We start from the raw sequence: 24007 nt of genomic DNA, 5'->3' as shown, positions 1-24007 counted from the left end.
CATCTGCTTTGGCTCTAGCGAGAGACCTCATTGCTGCAGTTAAGACAGTAGAACGCAGAAAACCACCTTCCCTGGAGACTTTAGGCACTTAGCATAAGTGGTGGGGACATACAACAAAACCTTGAGGAGTAGCAGCAGAATTTCTTTGGGCTGAGGTAGAGAAACAGCCAAGGCACCATTTTCCCTGGCTGGGTGCTCCTCACCTGGTTCACCCCATTTCCAGCTTCCCCCAGTCTAACCAGGACACGGCAAGCTCCTGTTGCAGCCTCCTTGGCAGTTACAGGGGAACCCAACAGTTCCGCTCTGCAGAAGCTTGTCACTCTTTTCCCACCTAAACAATCCAATTCCTTTTTCACTGCATTAGCTAGAACTCATATACTCAAGCATTAATCAGCTTACTCAGCCTTGCTTAGATCTTTGCACCATCTTCAGCCCCACTTCTTCAAAATGTGATTAATGATAGTTATCTATTTATTTATTTTACTTACTAGTGATATTAGTGAATTGTGAAAACGACCATGCACAAAAAATAGAGAACAACCAAGGAAATTCTGCTAGTACAAATCAGTCAGAACTTTAACATAGATTGTTTTGCTGAAAAGACTGAGTCTGGAAAAACACTGATGTAAGGAAATAGAACTGCTGACTCGAAAGCAACAAATCAGTACAGAAAGAGAAGTTTTGCTCTTATATAATTTGACACCCCCCACAAATATACAATATACATGGCATTAGTGCACAGGAGTAAGCCAGCTTCTTTCCGGTAATAATATGAACAGGCACAGAGCTCAATACAGTTTTCAGTGATTTAAAGCTATAAAACGATACCTGTGCTAAATGGTACATGAAGTTCAGATTTTGTTCATTATACTTAAGTCATTCCATGCAACTTCCAGCAGAACAACACATCTCCCATAGTCTACATGTGCCTTTCCTTGTGATGTGTACAACCACTGTGGACTTGAGTAGGGGAATGGGAGGGGTTTATGTTTTCAAAACCTCTAAAAATATCTGAAATTGCTTTCTCTCACCTGTGAGGTCTGTAGCCCAGAATCAGATATGGATGCAAGTGCTGTTAGCTGGCAACAACCCTACGGCATGCAAGACTGCAGATCAAAATCTGTCATGTCTCCTAGCGTAGGGCAGATGTGCAGGTTTTCAGAGCTGGCATTGCTGGCTCGAGGAAGGGGCAGGTCTTTTCCAATGTGATGGAGGACTCTCTGGACTTTTAAATACAGTAAGCCACACAACTGCAGCACCTGCATCCCCACAGGGGATCAGTATTTTACCACGTCAGGCTCTGGGAAATAGCAGCCAGGGCCAATCCGTGCCCTGGAGAGCCAATCAGCCGAGTCAGTCAGGCAGAGCTGAAAGACTGCTAAACTGAGCACACTTACAGAGCTGATCCAGCTCAAAACAGAGCCCATGGTCTCCACCATCTGCACCAGCTGAGTATGTGCCGGGTTCAGGGCAGAGCTGCTTTCATTCAGTGCAGAATTTTTAGTCCAGCCCTTCTTAGCAACTCTACCTTCACATCCCTCATTTTTCAGCCTGAGGCTTCCAGTGCTTTCCCCCCTCCAAACCCTGCTATACCAGCCATGAGGTTCATATTGCCTAACTTTAGCTAGCAAAATATTAGCCTAAGCTTGTGGTTTTGCTCTACTTATAGAACAATTCACATGCCTTAGCTGTATAAAAGTTACGAAGTGCTTGCCAGGTTCTGTGCTCCCAGCAGAGGAACCCAGTTTGTTCAGCCTGGAGAAAAGGAGGCTGAGGGGAGACCTTCTCACTCTCTACAGCTGCCTGAAAGGAGGTTGGAGGGTGTTTGTCTCTTCTCCCCAGTAGCAAGTGATAGGACAAGAGGAAATGGCCTCAAGCTGCGCCAAAGATGGTTCAGATTGGATATTAGGAAAAATTTCTTCACAGAAAGGGTCATGAAGCAGTGGAACAGGCTGTCCAGGGCAGTGGTGAAGTCACCATCCCTGGAGGGGTTTAAAGGACACATAGATGAGGTTCTTAGGGACATGGTTTAGTGCCAGAACTAGGTTATGGTTGGACTCGATGATTTTAAGGGTTTCTTCCAACCAAAATGATTCTATGATTCTATGAACCCACGATCATGTCCATGCAGTGTGACATGAACCATCGTATATTCCCTGCCCTACATCCCAAGCTGGTGCTGGGACCACAGAGCTGCAGCTGGACTGTGCTCCACAGGACACCTACGAGAAGTCTCTCTCAGTAGCTCATTAGCCACACCACTGCTGTGCCTGAGGATATTCCAGGTAGTTTAGGCTAGAACTGGTTTAAATGGTTTTCTTGGCTGGTTAGTTGCAGCCTGGCAGCTCTGTGTGGCATCAGGGCAGTCCTGGAGTGCAGGCCCAGCCAGGAGGGCAGATACTTGTTTTATGGGCTAGCTGGCTTGAGACACACTCCAGAGACAGCAAGTTGAAAAATGACACAAATACCTTCCTCTTCAGACAGGGCTGTGACACAGAGGAATTGCAGTGTCCCTTCCCAGGCAGAATAACAAGACTATAGCCACAAAAGAACGAAATACATTTGCTTATGATCTGTGTCACTTTTTTTAAAGACCTCATAAAACAACTGGTGAAGTTATGGATTCTAGTATCGATCAATGTGAAGATGGATGCTGAGACATCAGCTTACTACTAAGACTGTCCTTTTTGTAGACCATTAATTATCCTTTGTTCTTTTCATTGTACACCAATAACAGCTAAAGAATTGTAAGGACTGGAACAGCACCTGCTCTTACTACCCTTTGTGCTAACTGAATAAAACACCCTAGAACATTTCACTGTAATTATTAGTTTTACTCTCCTTTTATTCTTTTAAATTATTTCTAAAAGTGTTATAAACCTTCCTTTTTCTCTATCTTGGCACTTTTCAAATACACAAAGGGAAAACAGAGTGAAAGACCACCCTTGGTTCATTTACAAAAAGATAGACTTCATTGTAAAAACATCTCTTACTTGGTACCTATCTTTTGTCTGATGGGCAAGCCAGTTTTCCCTGCAATTTCTTAACTTGTAGTCTAACACCAAATTTTAAATAAAGGTAACTTTCTGATAGGTTGCTATCATGTGTTAAGGTTCGAGACTACTTTTGCTTCATAAAAACATATCAGTAAAAATGTGTATTTTACAGGTGTGGGTTGCATTCATCACACTTTTCATTCAGAAAAGGATTATTTTAAAACCTCAAATCCTGTTTTTCCTGTACCTTCAAAGGAAAAAATCCTTTTACTTTTCCATTTGAGGCAACTTTTCATTTTTTAGGAATTCAAGAATGAAAGGACCTTCTGGGTCATCCATTGCAGTTCTAGCCTTCCTTTATGCAGCAATGCACAAAGCTTCACATTTCTTTTTAAGACTTAAAATACCTTATTAGTAACTTAGGCTATGAATCAAGGAAGAGCCCTAAGTGGAAGATATTATGGGAACTTAATACTGCCTTTTGTGAGTGCAAGCTAATCAGATAGTTATCCACTTTCACACCTCTTTCACATTTATAAGTCAAGGAATGATAACAAATCTGGCGATCGGTATGTAATTGCATTACACACTTCTTGCACTAAAGAATTATTTGAGGGGTTAGAGGTTAGCAGAATATCAATATGAATTTGAGTAATAGAATTTTAGCAAGTAGGTGATCTTTCATTCAACATTTCCCTTTGTGACGTGTCAGTACCACTGCACTGCTTAGTCACCTACTTTCCAACAGGCACTCACTCTCCATAACTGCAGAAATTCAGAAATTCTGCTGTTCCAGCTACTTATTAAACCACAGATGACTTCATCATCAGCCAAGGTAAATTTGTTCAACAAGGTGACATTGCAGCTGAAGATATGACCCCAAAACAGATAATAATGAGAAAGCCAGGTAATTTTCAAATTCAGCACTCAACAAATACTTTTCAATACTGCAAATACTTCAGCGTTGCTGCTTTTGCATCCTGTCCTTGCTTGGGGAACATCCTGTGTTATTAGAAATCAGCAGCATTTTTTCACAGAAAGTTTATCAGAAAAACACCTGTTCTAATTGATCTCTGTGGTTTTTTGGCTTCTATATCTGATTATTTTTTCTCATTGTTATATTTCAAAGACAGTATTAAAAATGGGTACTGTTTTACTGTAACTTCCCTCACTGCACTCATTAGGCTGGCGAACCAGAGTGCTGGTCATGTCCAAAGACATATCAGTAGATGAGCCCATCATGGAAATGATGTACAACTACACACAGACAAGTGTTGTCAGCAACTACACAAAGGCTTTATGTGGAATTTAGTGAAAACTAAAGAGCTAGATCTGATCTCAAGCCAGTCTTTCCAGAAACTGATGATATTCCTTAAATCTGTCAAAGCTTTTTCTCCCTCTGCTAAAGACAAGAGGGGAAGTAAAGACAATGCAAACCTTTAGCAGATTGATGGTGTGCAGGCCATCCCTCAATTTACAGAATTCAGCACATTCAGCTATTGCTGAGCAAATCCAAACAGAACTGGTATGCCTCTCTGTCTTCTAACCTTTTGTGCAAGAGAAGTGAGTGAGGTTGCTGTAATCATCTCAAGAGCTCAACAGCACAACTAGTCAGGAAGATTCTGTCACAATGCTACTCAGAAAATGGAATTGTTCTAGCGGAACTCTGGATGTGTAAATTTGTATTGACTTTGAATTTTTAAAATGAAATAGAAAACTTTTTTTTTAAAAAAATCCTGTTTCAAGAACATGCTGAAAATTCATTTCATTGTGTTATTTTCATTTCATTTCTCATCGGTATGGCACTTTCATTACTTTTGCATTATTTTATGACATATCAATCATGATAGTGTAAAATAATATAACACATGGCTCTCAAGTCATGGAAAATAATCCAATACGAAATAATATTCAAATAAATGCACTATTAAATTGTAAAACAAATTGCACTGGAAATGAAATTTTTATTGTGTCATAAGAGATTGAAATATTGCAAAGTTAATTTGTAAAGCAATCTTTCCCAAATTCTACCTCATCAAAAATTCAAGACTCACTTATTTTCACCCTAAATTGCAAAGAAAACAATATTGGGGATATGGACTGGTTTTTTTAAAAAACAAAACCAAAACTTTGAGCAGTTCTTCTCAGGAAGAAGGTAGTGTAGGGTTTTGTTTGGATTTCAATTGCAAGTCCTAGCACAGATTAAGCATACAGCTTAGCTGTGAGATCTCTCTGAACTTGCCTTCTCTCTTCTATCAAATGGCTGTAGAGGCTTTTGCTTGTTCTTTTACACCTACGCAGATTGATAACATTTAAAATCGAGCAGTGCACCCAAGAAACCAATACTTGGCACAGGATGGTCACAAACTATTTAGGGAACTGTATGAAAACAAAAAGCAAGAGCAAGATCAACCAACTCAAAATTCACAGGAGAACACGTATTGGCAAAACAAGTGGTTCTACAAGTAGCAGGGCTACTAAAGCCTTATCTTCTCATATATACGTGTGTGTGTGTGTGTGTGTGTGTATATATATATATATAATATAAGGGACCTCAAAGCCTTTTCCAGCCACCCCATAGCTCTTCCCTGGTTCCTACAATGTGTCCACTGGGCAAGAAACTGGGGCTGTTTTACTGCCACAACTTGTTCTCTTGTAGCGCAAGAGCTGTGTATATTAGGAAAGGAAAGCTTGCATTTTAAGGACTTTTTAAAAGCCAGAAATGTTTAAACGTAGACAGATACGTTACAATGATAGCATTAATATATACTGTTAGATATTTATAGATCCATTGCTACAGGGCTCAGGTGTTTTGTGAAGAATCACAGGACTAACATTTTGGAAAGAAGCTGAAGCATGTTCTGATGAACCAATAAATGATGGGCAGGAGTACTTTAATGCTCCAATGCCTGTATGAGTTGCCATTACACACCTAAATTTCAAGCATGGGTTGTGCTGATTAACTATTAGCCTAATAAAACTCCTCCAGCTCCCTATGGTCTTATATAGCTCCAGTACATTCAAAATTTGCAATAATCCGTGAATTATCTTTGATGCAAGAAGGCAAATGTGCAGCTGGGGTAAAATGTCAGAACTTTGTTGGGAAAGAGGACATTTTCACACTACAGAGACACTTTTGGCAATATTCACTGCTCTAGTGGCATAGCTGGCTTTTAGCATTGGCCAGAACGAACAGCTGATGTTCATGAAGAGCTGGAGCACCGCTGGTGTCTCAAGAATTCATTCGCTTGTTTTTGCTGAACTTTGAAGCAAGCTTTAATATTTTTTTTTGATCATTTGTTATATTTCACTCTTTCTTCCCCCCAGGCTTAGACTTCTCTATGTAAAATAAGAGATGTATAAAACCTGCCATTGAAAGGCACATCTAACCTTTGAAAATTAATCTCAGCTGAAGCATTAGTCTTCTGTAATTCTTTAAATTATCCCTTTACAAATGCTAAATGCCCTGAAGTTACCAGCTTCTCCCCTCCCCAGTCTCTCTCTTCCAGATAAATCAAAGGCCATTTCTACAGGTATTCCATTTAAAAAGCTGTATCGAAAAAAAGAATGGTAACAGCAAAGAGCAGGCAGAAATTAATACGTCCAGTTGCGTCTTCATCTGAAACTATCTGTAGCTATATTGACATTAAAATGATGTGAATTTCTAGTAGAGCAGGAAGAAATAAGTGTAATGCATTCCATCAATAGGATTGGAATATGTTTACCTACTTTGCCGAGTGTAACCAATAACTGAGAAAAAAAATACCACTGTCATCACCCCAGCACTGGGGAGTAGGCATAAGATTCAATTCTTACAGGCAAGAAAACACACAGACTTTATAACATGTTTGTAAATGTAATGTATCTTCTTGCAGTGCCTCCCAGCAGGGACCAGATCCCCATTGTGCTGGATGCTGTGAAAACATTCAGTGAAAGACAACGACACCAAAAATCCTCCTTCCAAATGGAAGTAAAAAACCCTAATCTCTTTCCTGAGAAAGGACTTCTTTACTATACTTCCCTAGAATCTGATGAACAAGGCCATGTCCTGGTACTGCAAAGAGTTTCTTTGCAGCATTTTATTACCTACTTGAATGATTGCATTTGCTCACCTAAAATGAATGTAGTATGTCTAATCTCCAAGTCATGATGCAAGAAGTTATTTTTATTTGCTAGAGGTGATTATGCACAAGAGCTGGTGACAACTGTTCTTGGCTGCTCACATTCTGTGACAGAGCTGCAACCCACAGGTGAGAATTAGAGATTTCTGACACTGGAGATACCATTTCTGGATGTATCTGATTTTGCTGGCATGCTAGTGTAAATCCATTTTATTGTTAAGCCACGGTGGGCAGACATAAGGACAGAGCAAGCCTTTCACAGCAATCAGAATAAGCCCTGATTTGTCTTTTTAGCCAAAGGCGTAGGTATACATGTATTGTGTAATATTAAACAGCAAGAAGAGTTGTATATATGTAAGTAACTGATGCTATGTTGGGCCTGACAAAAATGCGTAACTAAAGGACAGGCCCTACACAAAAGTTCTTTAATTTACGAAAATAACAATGTTCACTTCACTTTCACTGTAGGCATTGCACAGCATGTCTGCACTCACAAACATACTGTTAAATGTTCCTACACTATATATTATTAACCACAAACACTTAACTATTAGTAACTGGGTTTTCCAAAGTCTGCAATCTGGCTCCTGAACTTTTAAACCATGAGTGAGAAACATAGAAAGAAATCACGAGGTCTTTTGATTTGCCTTCAGTTTTCTGAGTGTCCAGGGGTAGATAAAGTGTACTTAGAGAACTAAATAATCAAAGTTGGAAGGTTCGTGATTGCTAAAGTTGGTGATTTAAATAAATAATAATTTTTTTTTAAGTGAGTTGTTGTAAAATTGCAAGAGGTGACAGTGCTGTGCTTGAAATGTATAAAAAGGAGGAAAGAACCCTCCATCATCTTCGCAGCACACCAAGAAAAGAGGCTCTGCTAAAACCTGAGTTTACGCCCCTGCTTATAGCTTAGCCAGCAAAATTGTGAAGCATGAAACTATGGTGCTCTGAGGCTTTTGATGGTAAAAAGCTTTCTCTGCTGTTTTCCCCGAAGGTGATTTATTCTGTAAAACCTATATTGTGTAATGCTTTCTGCCTTAAAAGCAACTCATGCAAAATTAATTACATTGGACTACGTTTGTAGGAAAATACATTTTACTATGAGTTAATTTGAAGAAAAAAAATATACAATGAATGCTATAACAGCAACAGTTATGAGTTGCCTTAACAGCATTTATAAATCAAGTAGCTGCACAGCGGTAACTTTAAAACTAACCTACATCAGGCTTTTGGAATAATGTACACATAAACCAGTTTTTGAGTAGCCATGTATCTTTCACAAGTTGTGGCTGAGGCTGAAAAATGTGTATTATTTGTTAAAAAACAGGAAAAGGAATTATCTTCTTACATTTTTAAGACTTCATGAACTCTGTATGTTCTGATGTTTTCTATAGCTTTTTGGAATTAAATGGGAGACAAATCCCTTAGACATTTTGTGACTCCTTTTCATTGAAAGTATTTCATACCAGAATATTATTCATCACTAAATACATGCCCTCTCCTTTTCACAGACTGGAATTTCATCCATAGAAAGGGACTTGTGATGATCTAGGCTCACCTGCTGTTTTTACACTGGCCAAAATAGAGATTTATTCTTTTCCAAATATTTTTTTTCACTCCTTGAGCGAGAAACATGTGTGACTTGTGTTTCGACTATAGAACATGTTTTAAAAAATGCAGCATCCATTTGCATGTTGAAGTGACCGAAGATGCCCAACTCTTACAGGTCACTCCTTGATTTGACTGTCAAAATCTGGGCCAAATTTCTTGGCTAAATTTGCCTAACTGAGGCTTTCAGCCACCAGCTCTTGTGAGGCCTTTTCCTACTTGAGTAAACACCTTTCTGTTTCCTCCTTCTCTCCCCAGCCCCAAAATCTGTAACCTCTTCTCCCTGATCTCTCTCTTTAGAATTTATTTCTGTACCAAGAGCAAATTTGGGGAAAAATATCTCATGTTGTTATTATTTCTCTTTTAAATTATTTAAGGAACTTACCGGAAAAGCTTGTGTGCACCAAACTACTTGCATAATTTCACACCCATAGCAGAGAAAGTCTCCAGGGCAGGTTGACAATATTAAAGAAATTATACCTTTATAAAAAATTTTGTGTTCAAAGTGTGCATGTACAAAACAAACAGCCAGTGTTGCTGACTCTTGTGAATTTACTTCAAGTTTTGGAAGATTAGGTATTTTTCTTCAAGACACAGCTCCTGGGAGGGGATGACTATGTGACAGTATGTCTGGAGTTTTCTACTATTTCCTTTCAGTATTTTTCTTCTGCCTTTCCTGACTGTGGAAAAGCCTGCAGTATGATGTAATGTATTAATATCTTATGGGCTTAAAAAACAGGTAAATATGTATTTATTCTGTTCCTTTAAGTCAATCTTAAAGACCTTATAGTGACCACTCACCTCACTTACATATATTAAGTGACTGATCCTTCCCCAAAGTGTAAGATGGGTAAGAAAGCCAAAGTAGATAATGTTATTGATTCCCAGTGACTTATGCCTAATTCCAAGCCTACTGATGTCAACTGATTCCTTGAGATCACACCTCTGCTAAGTCCCTGACACTGCACTGAGCACAGGACCTCTTTTCCCTCAAAATACCAAAACTAGTTAGATGTATCATCACTTTGCAGACTTTACAGAGTTCCCACTAATCTGAACAGGATTCCGATGCAAGAGTTTCACGGAAACTAACTCTCTGGATGCAGTGACTGGTATTTAACCAAACAGCGTTAATCATCTCATCACTCTGAGTTTCCATTAGGTGGAGAAAGAAAGGGGTTTTCTTTCTACCATTATAATATTGTTCGTCCCTTTAGATTTATTAATCTGTGAATATTGCAAATACATTTGCTAAATGAGAATAGTCTGAACTACTAACAATAGACAGTAAGACAGTAAATACATACATTGTAAAATCTATGGTTCTTATTCTCTCCTATTATAAATCCTGACAAGTAATAATTACATGCAACCCCGAGAAATTAAGCTAATAATAATTATCTTACAAACAGGAAACAGGCATTAGAAGTGTCATGCTGGGTCTGCATCAATGTTGTATTTAATTAAGCAGAAGATTATGCATAATCTGGTAAAATGGTCCCTTGACTGCTCTAATAACCAAGTAAAATGTGGTTCACTAATACTAACAAGTGTTCATGGAAGCAAAGAACTCACCTTCTGCGCTTTCAGGGTCACCTTAGGAAGGGTTTTTCAAAGGAAATTAAAGGACTTGGACAGCGAGGTGAATGTGCATTCAAAATCCAAGTGCTTTAGGCCATCTTGGAAAACTCAGCCTTGCACCATACTTGCACTAATTCCTTGGTACTGAGCCAAAATAAAAAATAAAATAAAAAAGGTCCACGCTGCTGGCAATGGCCTTGTAAATTGAATATAGATTCCTGAGCAGATGCTTTCAGTTTACAGTTGCTATTGCTCCTCCATGTGTATTTTGCCTCTATACAGAGAGTACTTTGCCGTCACCACCTGTAACTCGCTTTCCACCACTACAAGGGGCAGAGTTCGTCATTTGAGGACAGTGTAAAAAATGTTCAAGCTCATCAAAATTCAGGATAAAGATTAAAATGCAGGTCTGCAATCGTCCCAGCAGACTACAGTTCTTCCATGCGTCACGGAAGGATTCCTGAAATGTGGCCCATGGTCTAGTTCTGTTTCTCTTAATATATTTCTTTTAATGACACTGTAGGAAACCTTAAGATAAGAAACAGACTCACTTTTTTTTTTTTGATCAAAACCTTATTCGGCATAGTATTTCGATAACCTTTTTAATAACTGTGTAAATATCACTTAATAAATTAAATAATGCAAACACTATCATTAGAACTAGTATTAATGGTCATCATATTTGTTTGGTCATTTTTAACATGTTTCCCCTTTGACTAGACTAAAAAAATCTCAAAAACCACTTTGCCCATTAAGAATGAATAAAGGAGACATTTGCCTTTAACTAGGCATACAAATTGCAAAAATACCCTTTAAACAACCAGAAACATGAGAAATCTGGTAGTATTCCATCCTGCATATTTCAAAGGCATTAAATTGAACATTATGAAGCAAACTTATCCACCAGTTCCAGCTGTTGCCAGTGAATATAAGGGGGGGTGTTATTTTTGTTTTCTTCTTCTAGCAAAACAGTAAGTTGCAAAACTCTGTTACAGAAAATTCCTATTGTCTAAATAGATTCCCATTTTCATGGTGTGCAAGAGACTAGCTCTTCTGTTGAGGGACAATGAATGACAAAAACTGTGATGAAAAGAACTATGAAGTATTTTTTCAGCTTTTGTTTACTGTGTTGTAAACTTCCTTCCTACCCAGTCCTCTCCTCCTACTTATACAACTTGACTGCAGTTTGTATTTTTTGTTCACTTTATTAAAAGCACTTCTTTTAGCTAAGACCATTTGTTTAAAAATACAAATTTAAAAATTGCCAGGTTTCTGCCCTATCGGATAAGTAGGGCACAGCTGAGTGTGTTTAGATACCAAGAACCCAAAGCATTGCAGGGATGCTAAGCTTTATGAATGTATTAAAACTGAATACACAATCCAATAGAGACATTTAAGTATTGTGCTCTGAAATAAACACTGTAATCTAAGTGTCAAGAGACAGCCTAAGGATGTATTTTGAGTCCACAGAGTCACTGGGATGTCTAGAAGAAACCAGTGTTGGATTATCTGTAAAAACCCAAGAGTAACACAGCCAAGGCTTGTGACTAACGAGAAGTTCTGAGTATCTCCCAGGGAAAAGAATGGAAGCATTTTTATTACAGAACAAGACCACAACAGAGTGAAAAGAGAATCCCTGATGTGGCATCTTGTGAACGAGGCACATCCCCTGCATGCTGGAATAACACACTCACCTTGTCCACAATGCAGATCTGCTTCTTACTATGCACATCAAGAATTTCCACTTCAAAGTAAGTAATTTTGGAATGTTTGAGCACGGGTGGTGATTTGAGCTGGCCAGCAGAGAGCACAAGCTGAGACAAGTTGAAAAAAGAGCGTGTATCGTTGTGAGACATGGATAGAGCTCCTCTGTGAGCTGCAAGGTCCCTCTTGTGTTCCGGAGCGCCAGGTTTCTGCCTCCTGTGCATGGTGTGGCCCAGCAGGAGTGATTGTCATGTCAGGGGACAGTTCCAGGGTAAAGTGTTTCCTCTCTGCATCAGTTAAATACAATCACAGACTGATGAGACACTAAAGGTCAAGTGGCGTTCCATTTTAAGAGTACTGTCTTATTTAGGAGGAGTGAAAACAATGGCTCTGTAATCCATATCTATATTTAACCTGCTATTGTGCTATGCTGTGCTGCTGCTGCTTTATTATTATTTTTATTTAAACGAACATTTGAAATGACACATCTAGAGATTCCCTACTAGAAGAAGTCAGATCCCGAAATTCCAGAGCCTTGAAGGAATCAGGAATGAATACAGCAAATTCCACTGTTATCTATTGAGATGGATGCGTATACATAGGTACATGTACATACATATATATATGCGTGTGATGCAGCCTTAATCTATATCCATAATATCACATCAGATGTCATCTATTATAGAAGTATTTACTAAAAAAAATGCCAAGAGTTCATCAGCAAAATTTAGGGGTAACTTGCAAATATAGAGAGGATCTTGTACCTGCTTGTATTTAGTACTATGAACTCTGTTATTTAATAGGGTAGGGGTTTCCTTGCAGCTCTGCCAGGGAAACTCAACTGAAGTAAAGGAAATTATAATCATAAAGGCACTAATTCAGGGCTCAGATCATTTTACTAATTTTATTATCTCCTGACAATTAATTTTCACAATGCAAGTCAGCAGCAAAACAAAAGTAGCCTTAATGGTAAAAATAAGTATTACTTACAACAACAAATTTGCTCTTCCCCAAGGGCTTCCCCAAGCCTTGTTTAAACTTAGTTTTTCTTTGTATGACTTTTTAATATGATTTACTAGAACTGGCAGCACTTTTCCATCCTGAGATTTCTGCTTCAGTTTCCCTGGGCTGCCAAGGATTACAGTGTTAGAGGGCATCACAGATTTCTGCAGACAGCTGGAGACACAGAGTAAGTTCTGAACACATGGTAAAACCTCAGGGAACCCGTGATCACTAATACAGAAACCATATAGTTTCATGACACTAAGGAAATTTAATTAGGTGAAAAAAAACCTTCAACAAGATAGAAGCTAATACCCCCTCTGGGAGGCAGGGTAGGAACAAAGCACAGCTCTCTCCTTTGATTCTTTCATTACTTCCAGAAAATTTACTGGTCACCACATCTTGTCTAGTGACACACGACAAGAAGATCTGTGAAATAACAGATAAATTAATCGATACATTTTTGCAAGAATTAAAAATGTGAGGAGACCCTCCCAAGGAAGGCAATTTCCAAACTAAAGCTCCTCTCCTTGCAAAATTCTTTATGATTCTTTAGCCAGTTGTTCTGACTAAAAAGGCTAAACCCAGCTTGTAACTGAGATGCTTTATGTCCATATGACGTAAAAAACTGTAATGAAATCAATGTCTTGCCATTGAGGCAAAACAAGTCAGCCTCTAAAGACAAGAATTGTTGTCAGACTTGAGCAAGATTATATTGTGATCAAAGAAGTATACCTATCTCCCAGGATAGATTAAAGGTGTGCAAGGAACCGTCACACCAGTAGAGTCAGTATAGCAAGCAGAACTAAATTGCAGAAATGTTGGTATCAGCTTGTCAGAATGCGGAGATTGAGAAATTTTTGGTTGACTATAACTGGCTTACTAAAAACAGCCAGTTAAAGACCACAGCTCACACAGATCCCAAATTCCAAGTATAAATACACTTATTTGAACCATAAGGAAACTGTATAAACTGCTGTACAAGAGATGAGACAAACTGATATAATATCCGCTTTTAGCCATAAAATCTATTAATCAGTGAGCTGTAACAGCTTATATTAATAAATTTCTGAATTTATTTCAATTAAAAAGCAATAAGGAGTAATATGATAATCATGGCTAATTTCTGTTTATATAAGGAACTGATGTTGCAGTCATGACTGTGGGTATGTTTACCATGTTATTTAAAATGATAACATGTAATCTGCTGATTTTGAAAAAAAAACCCTTATGATTTGCTTACAGACATTTAAATGATCAGATTTTTGTTACTGACAAATGAACACTTGAGTATCTGAAACAATTCCAGGAAAACGCTTACAATTTTTTTTCCATCTAAGCTATTCATATGCAATTGCAATATTTTGATAAAAACCAATCTTTACAGGGCCAAATACTTAGCTGACATAAACTAGCAGGGCTTCCCTCCAGGTGACTGGCCCTTTCCTCATTGTATTAAGTTATGAGTCAAAGTCATGTCTATAGCAAACATATTACTTGCGTATAAGGTCAATGAGAGCTACTCTACCAAAAATAATCAGGGATAGAGTTACCACTGATAACCTAAGCTCTAAAAGGGAGATGCATAAAAGCAGTGGAGATGTTGCCATTAATGTCACAAGTGCTGCACTCACTTGAAATGTCATCAATGGTTTTGGATGTTCTGGCTCGATGTGAATTCAGCCCATTCTGTGTAGAAGTACACACAGAAGGGAAACATTAATTACAGCACAAAAGGCACATCTTCACTTTCAGTGCAGTTATAAGTACCTTGTCTCAGTCCCTGATGCTGGAAATGGGGAGTCCCAGCACATGGGGATAAGCACTCAGTCCCATGGTGAGATTTATTGGTTCACATCAGATAGGTATGAGCTGCTGGCACAGCATTGTCCCAGAGCCATGGCAGGGCTAATAGCCAGCAGTCACCAAGTTCCTGACCTCAGCTTCATTCTGGGACTCTGAGAGGAGTCAAAGAGCACTCAGCAAGAATTAAATCATTCTGACAGCTTCGACTCGCACTGGATTTCCTGCCATATAAGGCCCGATATTTTCGAGGGGCCATGAGGATGGCCACAACTCTAACTGTGGCTCTACCTCCTCCTCACTTGGCACTTGGCTGACATGAGCCATTTTGCACAAGGGCGAGCATTTTGTTAAGCCATCCCTCTGAAAGACTATTCTTCCAGGAGGGCGGGGTGCCAGCCCCCAAGGCATGCAGCAGGGACATCATTTCAGGTTTAATGAATGCTGGTATTTTCACAACAAAATCAACACCTGTAGCAGACTTTTTGCAGCCTTCTAATACAATGTCTGGAAACAAGCATCAACCTGTGCAGGTAATGACAAAACAGGTAAAAAAGCGCTGGGCAGAGGCTAAGACTTAGCTTTCAATTTCTGCTTATGAGCCTGTGAGTCATTAGGGAGCTGCTGTTTCTTCTGCTTTCCCTTCCCGTTCCTTCTCTGCAAGAGGCTCTCCTTGCACTGTGCCTCTGCACAAAGGGATTTCACAAGACCTCAGCCTGGGCCTGAAGGCGCTTCTGAAGTTCCTTTTCATCTTCGGTCATGTTTAGTACTCCTTCCCCAGAGAACTGGTGATCGCCTCTCAGTCTGCAAAATGTTGACTGTTAAGTGAGTTCTGTCGCTCCAGATGCTTGTCAACAGCCCCTCACACATCACTTTGTTATCGCATGCACTCCAAATGCTTGGTGGAAGCAGGATTATTCCTTTCCCACCAGGTTTGTAATGCCAAAGTACTGAACAACACCCCCAAGACACAGGACTCCAGAGATCACCATATGTGGGGTTTGGTACTGCAGGTCACATGGCCTAAGGCAAAGCAGATTCCCGAGGTCACATCATACTTCAGTGTCCATTTTTGGAGATTCTACCATTCATTTTGCTGGGGAAGGAGTTGCTGGGAGCAAGCGCTTGACTACTGCAAACAAGCAGCGAGATCCCCTTGCTAAAGGAGTGCTGAGCCAATACATACCCAGGGTACGCACCATGCCTCATGGCCTCCCCACCCTCATTTAGTGGCTGTACAGCCCATATGCCTGGCACCACACTCGATCTAATCGGCGTTGCTCCACATCTCCCCATCGTGACCTCGGGCTTAATGATTTCAGAGCCAGGCAGGACCGTAGTTTTTCTTTCAGCCTCTTTTTACTGAGCTGTGCAAGGAAGGACTGAAGAACCTGATACAATGTACTCATTTGGAAAAACAGTCATTTTTCTGGCTCCTGGGTTCATCTGCCTGAGACTTAAGGAATAGGTTTACTGGATTATTTGGGGGGCTAATGCTTTTAAATATTTTGTTTGATTTTGTTATCTCTATCATATTAGTAACAACTAGAATGCACTTCTGAAGCAGAGTAGGAATTCAAGCATGTGAGCCCAGCTGTTAGAAATGGGGAACATATATCTAAGATTGCAGGGTACTGTATGTGAAGTCCAATACCGTTAGTCACAGGTACAGTTTTTAGAAGCTGTGTGGTTAAAACAAAACAAAAACAAACAAACAAACAAACAACAACAAAAGCACAAAAAAACCCCTCCCCACACAAAAACACCCAAAAAAATCCAAAAAACAACAACAACATCAAAATAAACCTGCAGAAACCTCTGGGATTTCTTGGCCTGCACATACCCACCTTAGCAGCCTCAAAATCAATTTAAGGTGTTCTACCCATGTGTATACACACACAAAAGAACCACTTAGAAGAAGCTCCACAGTGTTACTACTAAAACTACTTGGTACTTCAATTTTCTCTCCTGAAGCTAAATATCTTAACAAGGAAGTAATGGACAGCATAAGAAGGCACAGAAGGAGACAGCACCCAGTCATCTCTAGTGTCCACCTTGGCCCTGGAGGAGAAATTTTTACCACTGACTGTTCCAGTAATGGCCTTTTGCCAGCTGTTTAAAATCTCATTCCGGTAGCCCAGCTTTACCCTTCTGGCTTTGAAAATTAAACATGTGACTTTAAACCTTGGTGTGGGTGGTGCCAATTAGAAGCAAATTCACAGCACAAATCAAATGCAAAGCCAGGGCTTATTTTATACCCCACAGATACCCCAAGAGGCATAAAAGAAATAAGCAAAGACAGCAGACAAGCCCAGGAATTTTACCTCCAAGAAATACGAAGCGAAACCTCCACCCACAGCCCATTGCACACAAACACATACCTGCTTCTCTACCAAAGTTAAGTACAGCCTGATACAGAGCTCAAATCTGATGGCAGTCAGGATATACTGCAAAAAACAGCTGTTGGACTGCAGCACAGAAGCAGCCTCGGGAGATAGATGGACCTGGCAATGAAGAGGCCCAAAGAAATCTTTGTAGGCGACCTGCTAGATTAATCTTTTAATGTTACTGACAAAAATTAGCATATTTACAGCTGTGCAACTGAGAATTTTCAATCCTTGTTTAGATTAATCACTGCAGATCTTGCCGTTCTTCACGTTATTAATTCCTTATTTTGAGGCATGTGATTTTTTTTCACTAAATACATAGCATTTGGAAGTATATGACTGTGAAGTGCTATGTGAAATGTCTTTTCCGGTTGGTTGTTTTACTTATACATTTTGTTATTCTTTTTCGCTTAGGTAAATCTGTAGCTCTTAGACACATACAGGAATGTCTGAAAACTTGACCTCAAAAAGTCTAGAAACAGAGATACTCCCTACCCTTCAAACAAAGTCTACAATTTTTAAGCCAGTCTGGGCTTCTCGCAGGCAGTCAGATAGGGAGATCAACGCTATTCATGTTTGAGTCCTTACATGGTCAATACGCTTTATACCCCGTTGTTTCTTTGAGGCAAAGATTAGAAAGCAGTATTTGAAGACAAAAAAATGTCACCCAAAGTTGTCTAAGAAATACTTTTAAGGAAAATCCTACTGACTTTTACCTGCAGAATTTTTCCTACAGCATCACGCTCTACTCTGTACCATCTCCTTAAGCTGCCTTTGCCTTTCAGTAAGTGTTTCCATACATTGGCTTTAATATGGTGTAATGTCCTCTTACGGCATTGTCAATTCCAGCTCATGAAATAGTATCTCAGTTAACAAAGGTTAGAAATTCGCTTCCAAATGTTGGCTTCATTTCAGGGTTTCACCATCATGTGCCCAGCGGCAGAGCAAGCAACAAGGCAGCATCTCCATGGATGAGAGTCCTCAAAGCATGGACAGATAGAAGGTTTCCACGCGTTTCATTGTGGCTTTATGTTATCAATGCCACTCCACAGTGTAACGAGAGAGGACTGAGTGGATTAATGAAGGACAGGTGCTGATACCCTGGACTTTGCAGCAGTGCAACCTTACTTCATGTCCTCATTTAATTTCAACTAAGTATATGTATTACTGACAGTGGTTTTTTAATCCCTCTCCTAGAACATATCCTGACAAGATAATGGATTGTAATTTCACAGTATAAGATCAAGTAGACACATTATTGGAAGCTGATCAGCCACTGAGTAAGGATGATGAAAAGAAATACAGTAAGGCAAAGCTATTTTTCACAAACAGCAGCAATACGGAACTGGCAAATCCATGATCTTAGAGCTGAGATTAAATGCATCTTTATGCAAAACTATTACGTGCAAGATGAAGCTGGAATCACTTGGACTGATTTCAGGAAAACAAAATGTTTTTCAAATATGCAGTTTTCATTGACACTGAAGCACTTATAAAGATTTACTCATTTGGATGAAAGGATCTTGAGGTTCGGAACAGTATGGTCTCTCCAATAATTTCTGACCAATAGGAGGGAAGAACAACCTTGATTAGAACACCTACAGATTCCTAAAGAAGCTATTTCAACATAAAAACATTCAAAACATTTTGTTTGCTGATGTACAATGTATAAAAATCCTGAAACCTGAAAACTGTCACAAAATAAAATCGTGGTCTTTCAGACAGTTCTATCCAGAGATATGTTAAAAAGTTTACAATGGCCAAAAAAAACCTCCTCCTGTTTTATAATCCTTCTTTTCTGTCTGAAGTTCTTGGGGTGATTGGTCTTTTATTACTTTTGAAATGTTATGTGTTATTTCTTCTCATAAAAGTAGTCAAATTGTTCTCAGTCTTTTTCATTTCAGAGCCTCATTAATTAGGTTTCTGAAACATCTGTCAGCATAACCTCCTTCTTTCACAAACTTTCAAGGTTTCAGAAAAGTTGCCATTTAGTATGACATTTTTAATATTCAGGCTCAGCCTGAAAATCATTCTTGAGCTGAAAAATGTTCAGTCCTTTACTTTCATATTCATTTTCTGACTAAAAAATATTCTTGTGGCATTCTTCTCTCAAAACAGAATGATTGTGAGAAACAGCACAATTCCTGAAAACTTGGAATTAGACAAGTGAACAAAAGATTTTGTTTATTTCATTAGAACTGTTGCTCAGTGCCAGGTTTTTTCAAGCTTGAAAAGTTTGGGAAAAAAATGCTTTGCTTCTATGCAGCAAAATTAAAAAACAAAGGCAAGCATACTCATCAGGCTGTAATACTCTTATTTATTTCTGGTTCTTTCTCCTGTTTAGACTTTTCTGCCTATACAGTAAAATCCTCTGCCCCTAGACCACGATGAAGAAGTGACTCTACCCCAACATGGGTATTTTCCTGGGTTAGTGCCTTGAGCTCGAAGGAAAAATGGTGTTATTAGCTCCAAAAATGTTTTTGTCGTTTCTTGTGAAACTGTTGCATTCCTAGTGAAGAAAGCATTTTCCACCCGGCTCTCTGTTGCCTCTCATCCTAATTTATCCATGCTTCGTTTTATCACAACTGACATTGGCACAGAAACATTTTAAAGTAAAAAAATGTGCTTCTGTGCAGCACAGTTAGCAGGGAAGAGTGCAATAATTTGTGTGAAGTTTGCAATGCACAGACTTCCCTGGTCCTGTAGCAGATCAGAAAGGAGAGACGTTTGCTGCTAGTATGTAACAACATGGTGGTAAGTAGTTTTGAGTTGGCCCTGAGGATGAGCAAAGCCAGAGCAGATGGTTGCCACAGTAGACTCTAAAATCTTGACAAGAGACAATATGTAAGCTCTGGCTACCAGAAGATAGCACTTGTTGGCTGACACATTAAGACAACGGCCTGTCACTCAAAACCTCTGGAGTCTGAGTTCCACTTTAACAGCTCGTAGTCAGGAATTACTGTGACCAGCTTGCAAACAAAGTCAGGACAACTACCGTGTGGTTACATCCAGCTGTCAGAATTATCTTTGCTTTTTTTTTAAAAAAAAAAAAAAAAAGCTGATGCTGCTCATAGGCTGACAAATGTCTCTGCAAAGCATTCCTGCAATTTCCATAGCCATTCTGGGGGCAAGGTCATACAGATAGATGTGACAAGGAGAGCTGTGGCATTTAACACTCTGGGAAGCAGCACTGGAGAATTACAGGTAAGGTATCAGCACACTTTGCCAGGACCTCCTGTTGCAGAAAGCAACTCAGATCCATAGACAGCTTCAAAAATGCTATAAAATAAAGGCCCTGGGTAGAACGAATGCCCTCCCTCTATACCCGACTGTAAGAAGTGCTCTCAAACTGAAGCATCATGCCCGTATATAAGGGTGAAATGAAGGAAGATTCAGCATCACATTTTCAGTCTTCTAGGGCTAGAAATGTACCAGTGGAATGAGAAATCCACAGTTGCATAGCAGGACCTGATGCAGTTATCACTAGTTCCACAAGCTGATGAGAGATATATATTTTTTTTTAAATTATTATTATTTTTTAATTTTTTTTTTTTACAAATAAGGAAACTCTGGCTTCTGTTTGCATTTGAAAAGGCCCACCCCCATCAGTCAAGTCACCAGACATCCTATACAGCCTTAATAAATAATTGGTCCTGTGTCCTGTCTGAAAAGCAATGAGGTATAGCTTTGCTTTTTCTTTCCTGACCATCAGCTATTTTTCCCTGATTTCCAGCACCTCAAGCTGTCAGACATTTGGCAAACCATGTACTGCTGCAGATGTACTTAGACATAATCCTCGTGTACTGCTCTCTGGTGCTGACTGGGAGGTGTGAGCTGGCCGGGGTTACTTGCTGTGCACACGCGACAACCTGCATGGTCTCTGTCTCTTTTTCCAGAGCTGCAGACAACTGTGGCCATCTCCATCATACTAAAGACCTTGCTCCAAATTTCTTCCTGCTGCGTCTTTCCACTGAGAGCAAACCTCATGCAAGCACTGCAGATGCTGTATCTGAGTCCATTCTGTTTAGCGGTCTCTGTGCCAGAGCTCTTGGCGTTATTTCAGCCCCCAGAGGAACTGGCTGTGCCTGCCAGTCTCTTTACAGATAAAGAACCTGCTTTGCTGTTGCTGCTGTTAATACAGAGGAATTGGGAGTTTCATGCTGTTCTCAAAAGAGCTGATTTTGGATGCAAAAGCACAACAGCCAAGAATAGACACAGAAAATAATTAGTGAAGAGACTTGATCACTCTCTGTTGCAGTTTTTCTTTGTAGGTTTAGCTATCACAGAGCACCCAGCTGCCACGTGAACTGTTAGTGTAAACAGTTTTGGTAATTAAAAAAAAAAAAAAGACATATTGAAAAGCCTCAAGTTTCTAATGAACATTTGAATTCACAGCATCTAGAGCAAAGCAGACGGACCACTGGTGTCAGCTTGTTGTAAGTTAAGCACAGGACACAGAGGGAACCGCAAACTGCATCTCAGAATATTTCTTTCAGGACACTTCCTTAGCAGACTAACACCCATTTAAACTTAAATACTTGGTTCTTCAGCCAGAATAAAAATACAGCTTTCATTAAGAGGGCCAAAAAAAGAAGTTTCTCTTGAAGCTCCTCCCAGAAAACACTTCTGTTTTCAGCTAGCTGTAGCACTATATGATGCACTCGAGGATAAAAAAGAATCTTCTATCTTGTTTCTCCATGGCTTACCACAAGGATGAAATAGTTTCTGCTTGTATCATTTGTGTTATCATATGCTAACTACTGCAGTACACCTTTTTAAAACACTCCTAAACAACATGAGAGGTTCTTTTAAGAACAGTAGAGGCCCCAGGAATGCCACAGACACAGCCCAGCCATTGCGCAGGCTGTAAACCTCTCAGATCAGGAGACACCAACCTCCTTAGGCCCATGCCTTAAGTTAGCACTGCTGAGATGCTGATAAACAAGTTGTCAGGCATCTTCAACAGCAAAATCCTTAAAGGTTGTTTTAATAATGTTCTGTGTAATGCTAAAGGGCAAGTTCTGAGCCCAAAGTTAATGGTTTCCTACTTGATGCTCTTTAGACTGCGGACAAGCATTCCAGTATCAGTAGTTTCTCACATGGGAATACTTTTCCAGCTCTCTTGCAAAATACAATCCAAAAAGTCAAAATCTCCAGCAGCAGCATATGCCTCATTTTCAATAGCTCTGTCAGCTTTGTCTCCAAGAAGCTGAAGTACAGGTTACATCTCTCCATCCTGAAATCCAACAACTGATGGAAACAATATAGGACAATATAAAAGTGCCAGTGAAGCATCTGTAACCACTCAAAAACCACAGCACAAGCAGAAAGTCGTTAGTAGGACTACTAAACCCCACAAACTAAACTATACATTTCTCCCATGAGGAGAATGGGAGATTGAGCATCGCAAACTATTCCAGAGGAAAAGACCATCTGGGCAGAATTCCAAAAATCAGAGCAAGTGCATTAGCATGGACTAGGTATCTGGGTAGAAACCAGAAAACCAAAAACCTCGGGGGGCTCAGCAGCCAGTGACCTGGAGGCTGAGCTCAGACACAAACCAAAACAAAAACTCTTTGCAGCAGCAAGAAGAAACTTGGTTTTGGTTGAATAACATCAGCATGTTTGTGTCCTTGATAAATATCTGAAGGAAGCACTTAAAAATGAAATATTTCGAAAAGAAAAAAAGGTAGTAACATCTTAAGGGATAAAAGGTTTAGAGAGAATTCAATTTAGCTGTTGTCTCGTTCAGATGTTTTTAGCTAAGAAATGAATAAAATATGGTTATTCACACCTTCCAGCACAGGATACTACTTTTTGTACCCTTCCTACATACATAGTCAGTGGACAGAAGGTAAACCAAGGCACGTAAATCAGGCCTGGGAAAAACACAGTCCCTTTTCTGTGGAGTTGTACGCCTAAGGTTGAGCTCTCCAAATAGCCCTCTGGATGTCCACCATCAGAAACTCCCACAGAATTAAAGTTTGGCTTTCTGATCCACTTGAGTCACAGCATGGTCTAAATTTTGGGATTAGCACACTTCTCAAAAAAGGTAGGTAATCAGAAATCGCACCTTAGATCCCAGCTACAAAAACCTTCCAGTAACACAGGACTCCCACTAAACTTAAGTTACTGCCCCATTCTCAGAGCAGTGCATGTGTACACCTGCCACCAGAGAGCCAAGACAACATCACTATTCCAAAGCTACCACTTGCAGAGAAGGTTTTTATTATGAAAACTCCTGCATAAATCTCTGTTAACCCCAGCACATCTGTTGTCATTCCTTAGTGGGTAACCAACATCAAGATCTGGCCTTTCATTTTCAGCACACAGTCCAATGAAGAAATACAAATATAAAAGCCTATTTTGAGAGCTGATTTTTAAGGATGGCTATTTATCATTTTGTTTGTAGAGTAAAGGGTTAGATTAGGTTTAACTCATGTTTATTAAAGTCCATGAAAGTTGTTATATGAGAGACAAATACAATTATCTTTGCTACAGGAATGAATGCATAATGAAATCCTAGCTTTCCCTCTTTAAAATAACATACTTCAGAGTAAGTACAGATTTTGGCAATGTTCCCCTGCCACACAACCCATGTTTAATGAAGTTACTCCTCAGCTGTTTGTTGCTGAACTGAACTGAGCCAAAATGAGATTAAGCTGAGTTTGTAAGCACTCCTAGCCTGTTAAAGTGGAAGTTTCCACCGAAGGAAAACACTGTACAGTTACAATCTAAAAAGTTTGTCAGCTTATCGAAAGGACAATCATTCTGTGTTTTCACAAAACAATTAGAGCAGAAAGCAATC

At 39.5% G+C, this 24007-nt stretch overlaps 1 protein-coding gene across 14 annotated transcripts in view; it reads right to left on the bottom strand.

Moving 5' to 3' along the window:
- TECRL (trans-2,3-enoyl-CoA reductase like) overlaps positions 1 to 12306 on the bottom strand; it is a 58905-nt gene extending 46599 nt beyond the window's left edge. For 5 of the 14 annotated variants that reach the window (XR_010606125.1, XM_065634023.1, XM_065634026.1 and 2 more), the window contains exon 1: positions 11998 to 12305. Coding sequence is in view for 8 of the 14 variants with exons in the window: in XM_065634023.1 (XP_065490095.1) it covers positions 11998 to 12231 (234 nt within the window). In the remaining 6 variants the exon portion in view is untranslated. Of the gene's footprint in view, positions 1 to 10297; positions 10570 to 11997 lie in introns of those variants that run through there. The other 9 variants (XR_010606124.1, XR_010606123.1, XM_065634024.1 and 6 more) reach the window with 3 other exon arrangements.
- Between the last annotated feature and the right edge of the window lie 11701 nt (positions 12307 to 24007).

This window comes from Caloenas nicobarica, chromosome 4 (genome assembly GCF_036013445.1).
Source record: "Caloenas nicobarica isolate bCalNic1 chromosome 4, bCalNic1.hap1, whole genome shotgun sequence".
Lineage (NCBI taxonomy): Eukaryota > Metazoa > Chordata > Aves > Columbiformes > Columbidae > Caloenas > Caloenas nicobarica.
This window is presented reverse-complemented; position numbering and strand designations above follow the sequence as displayed.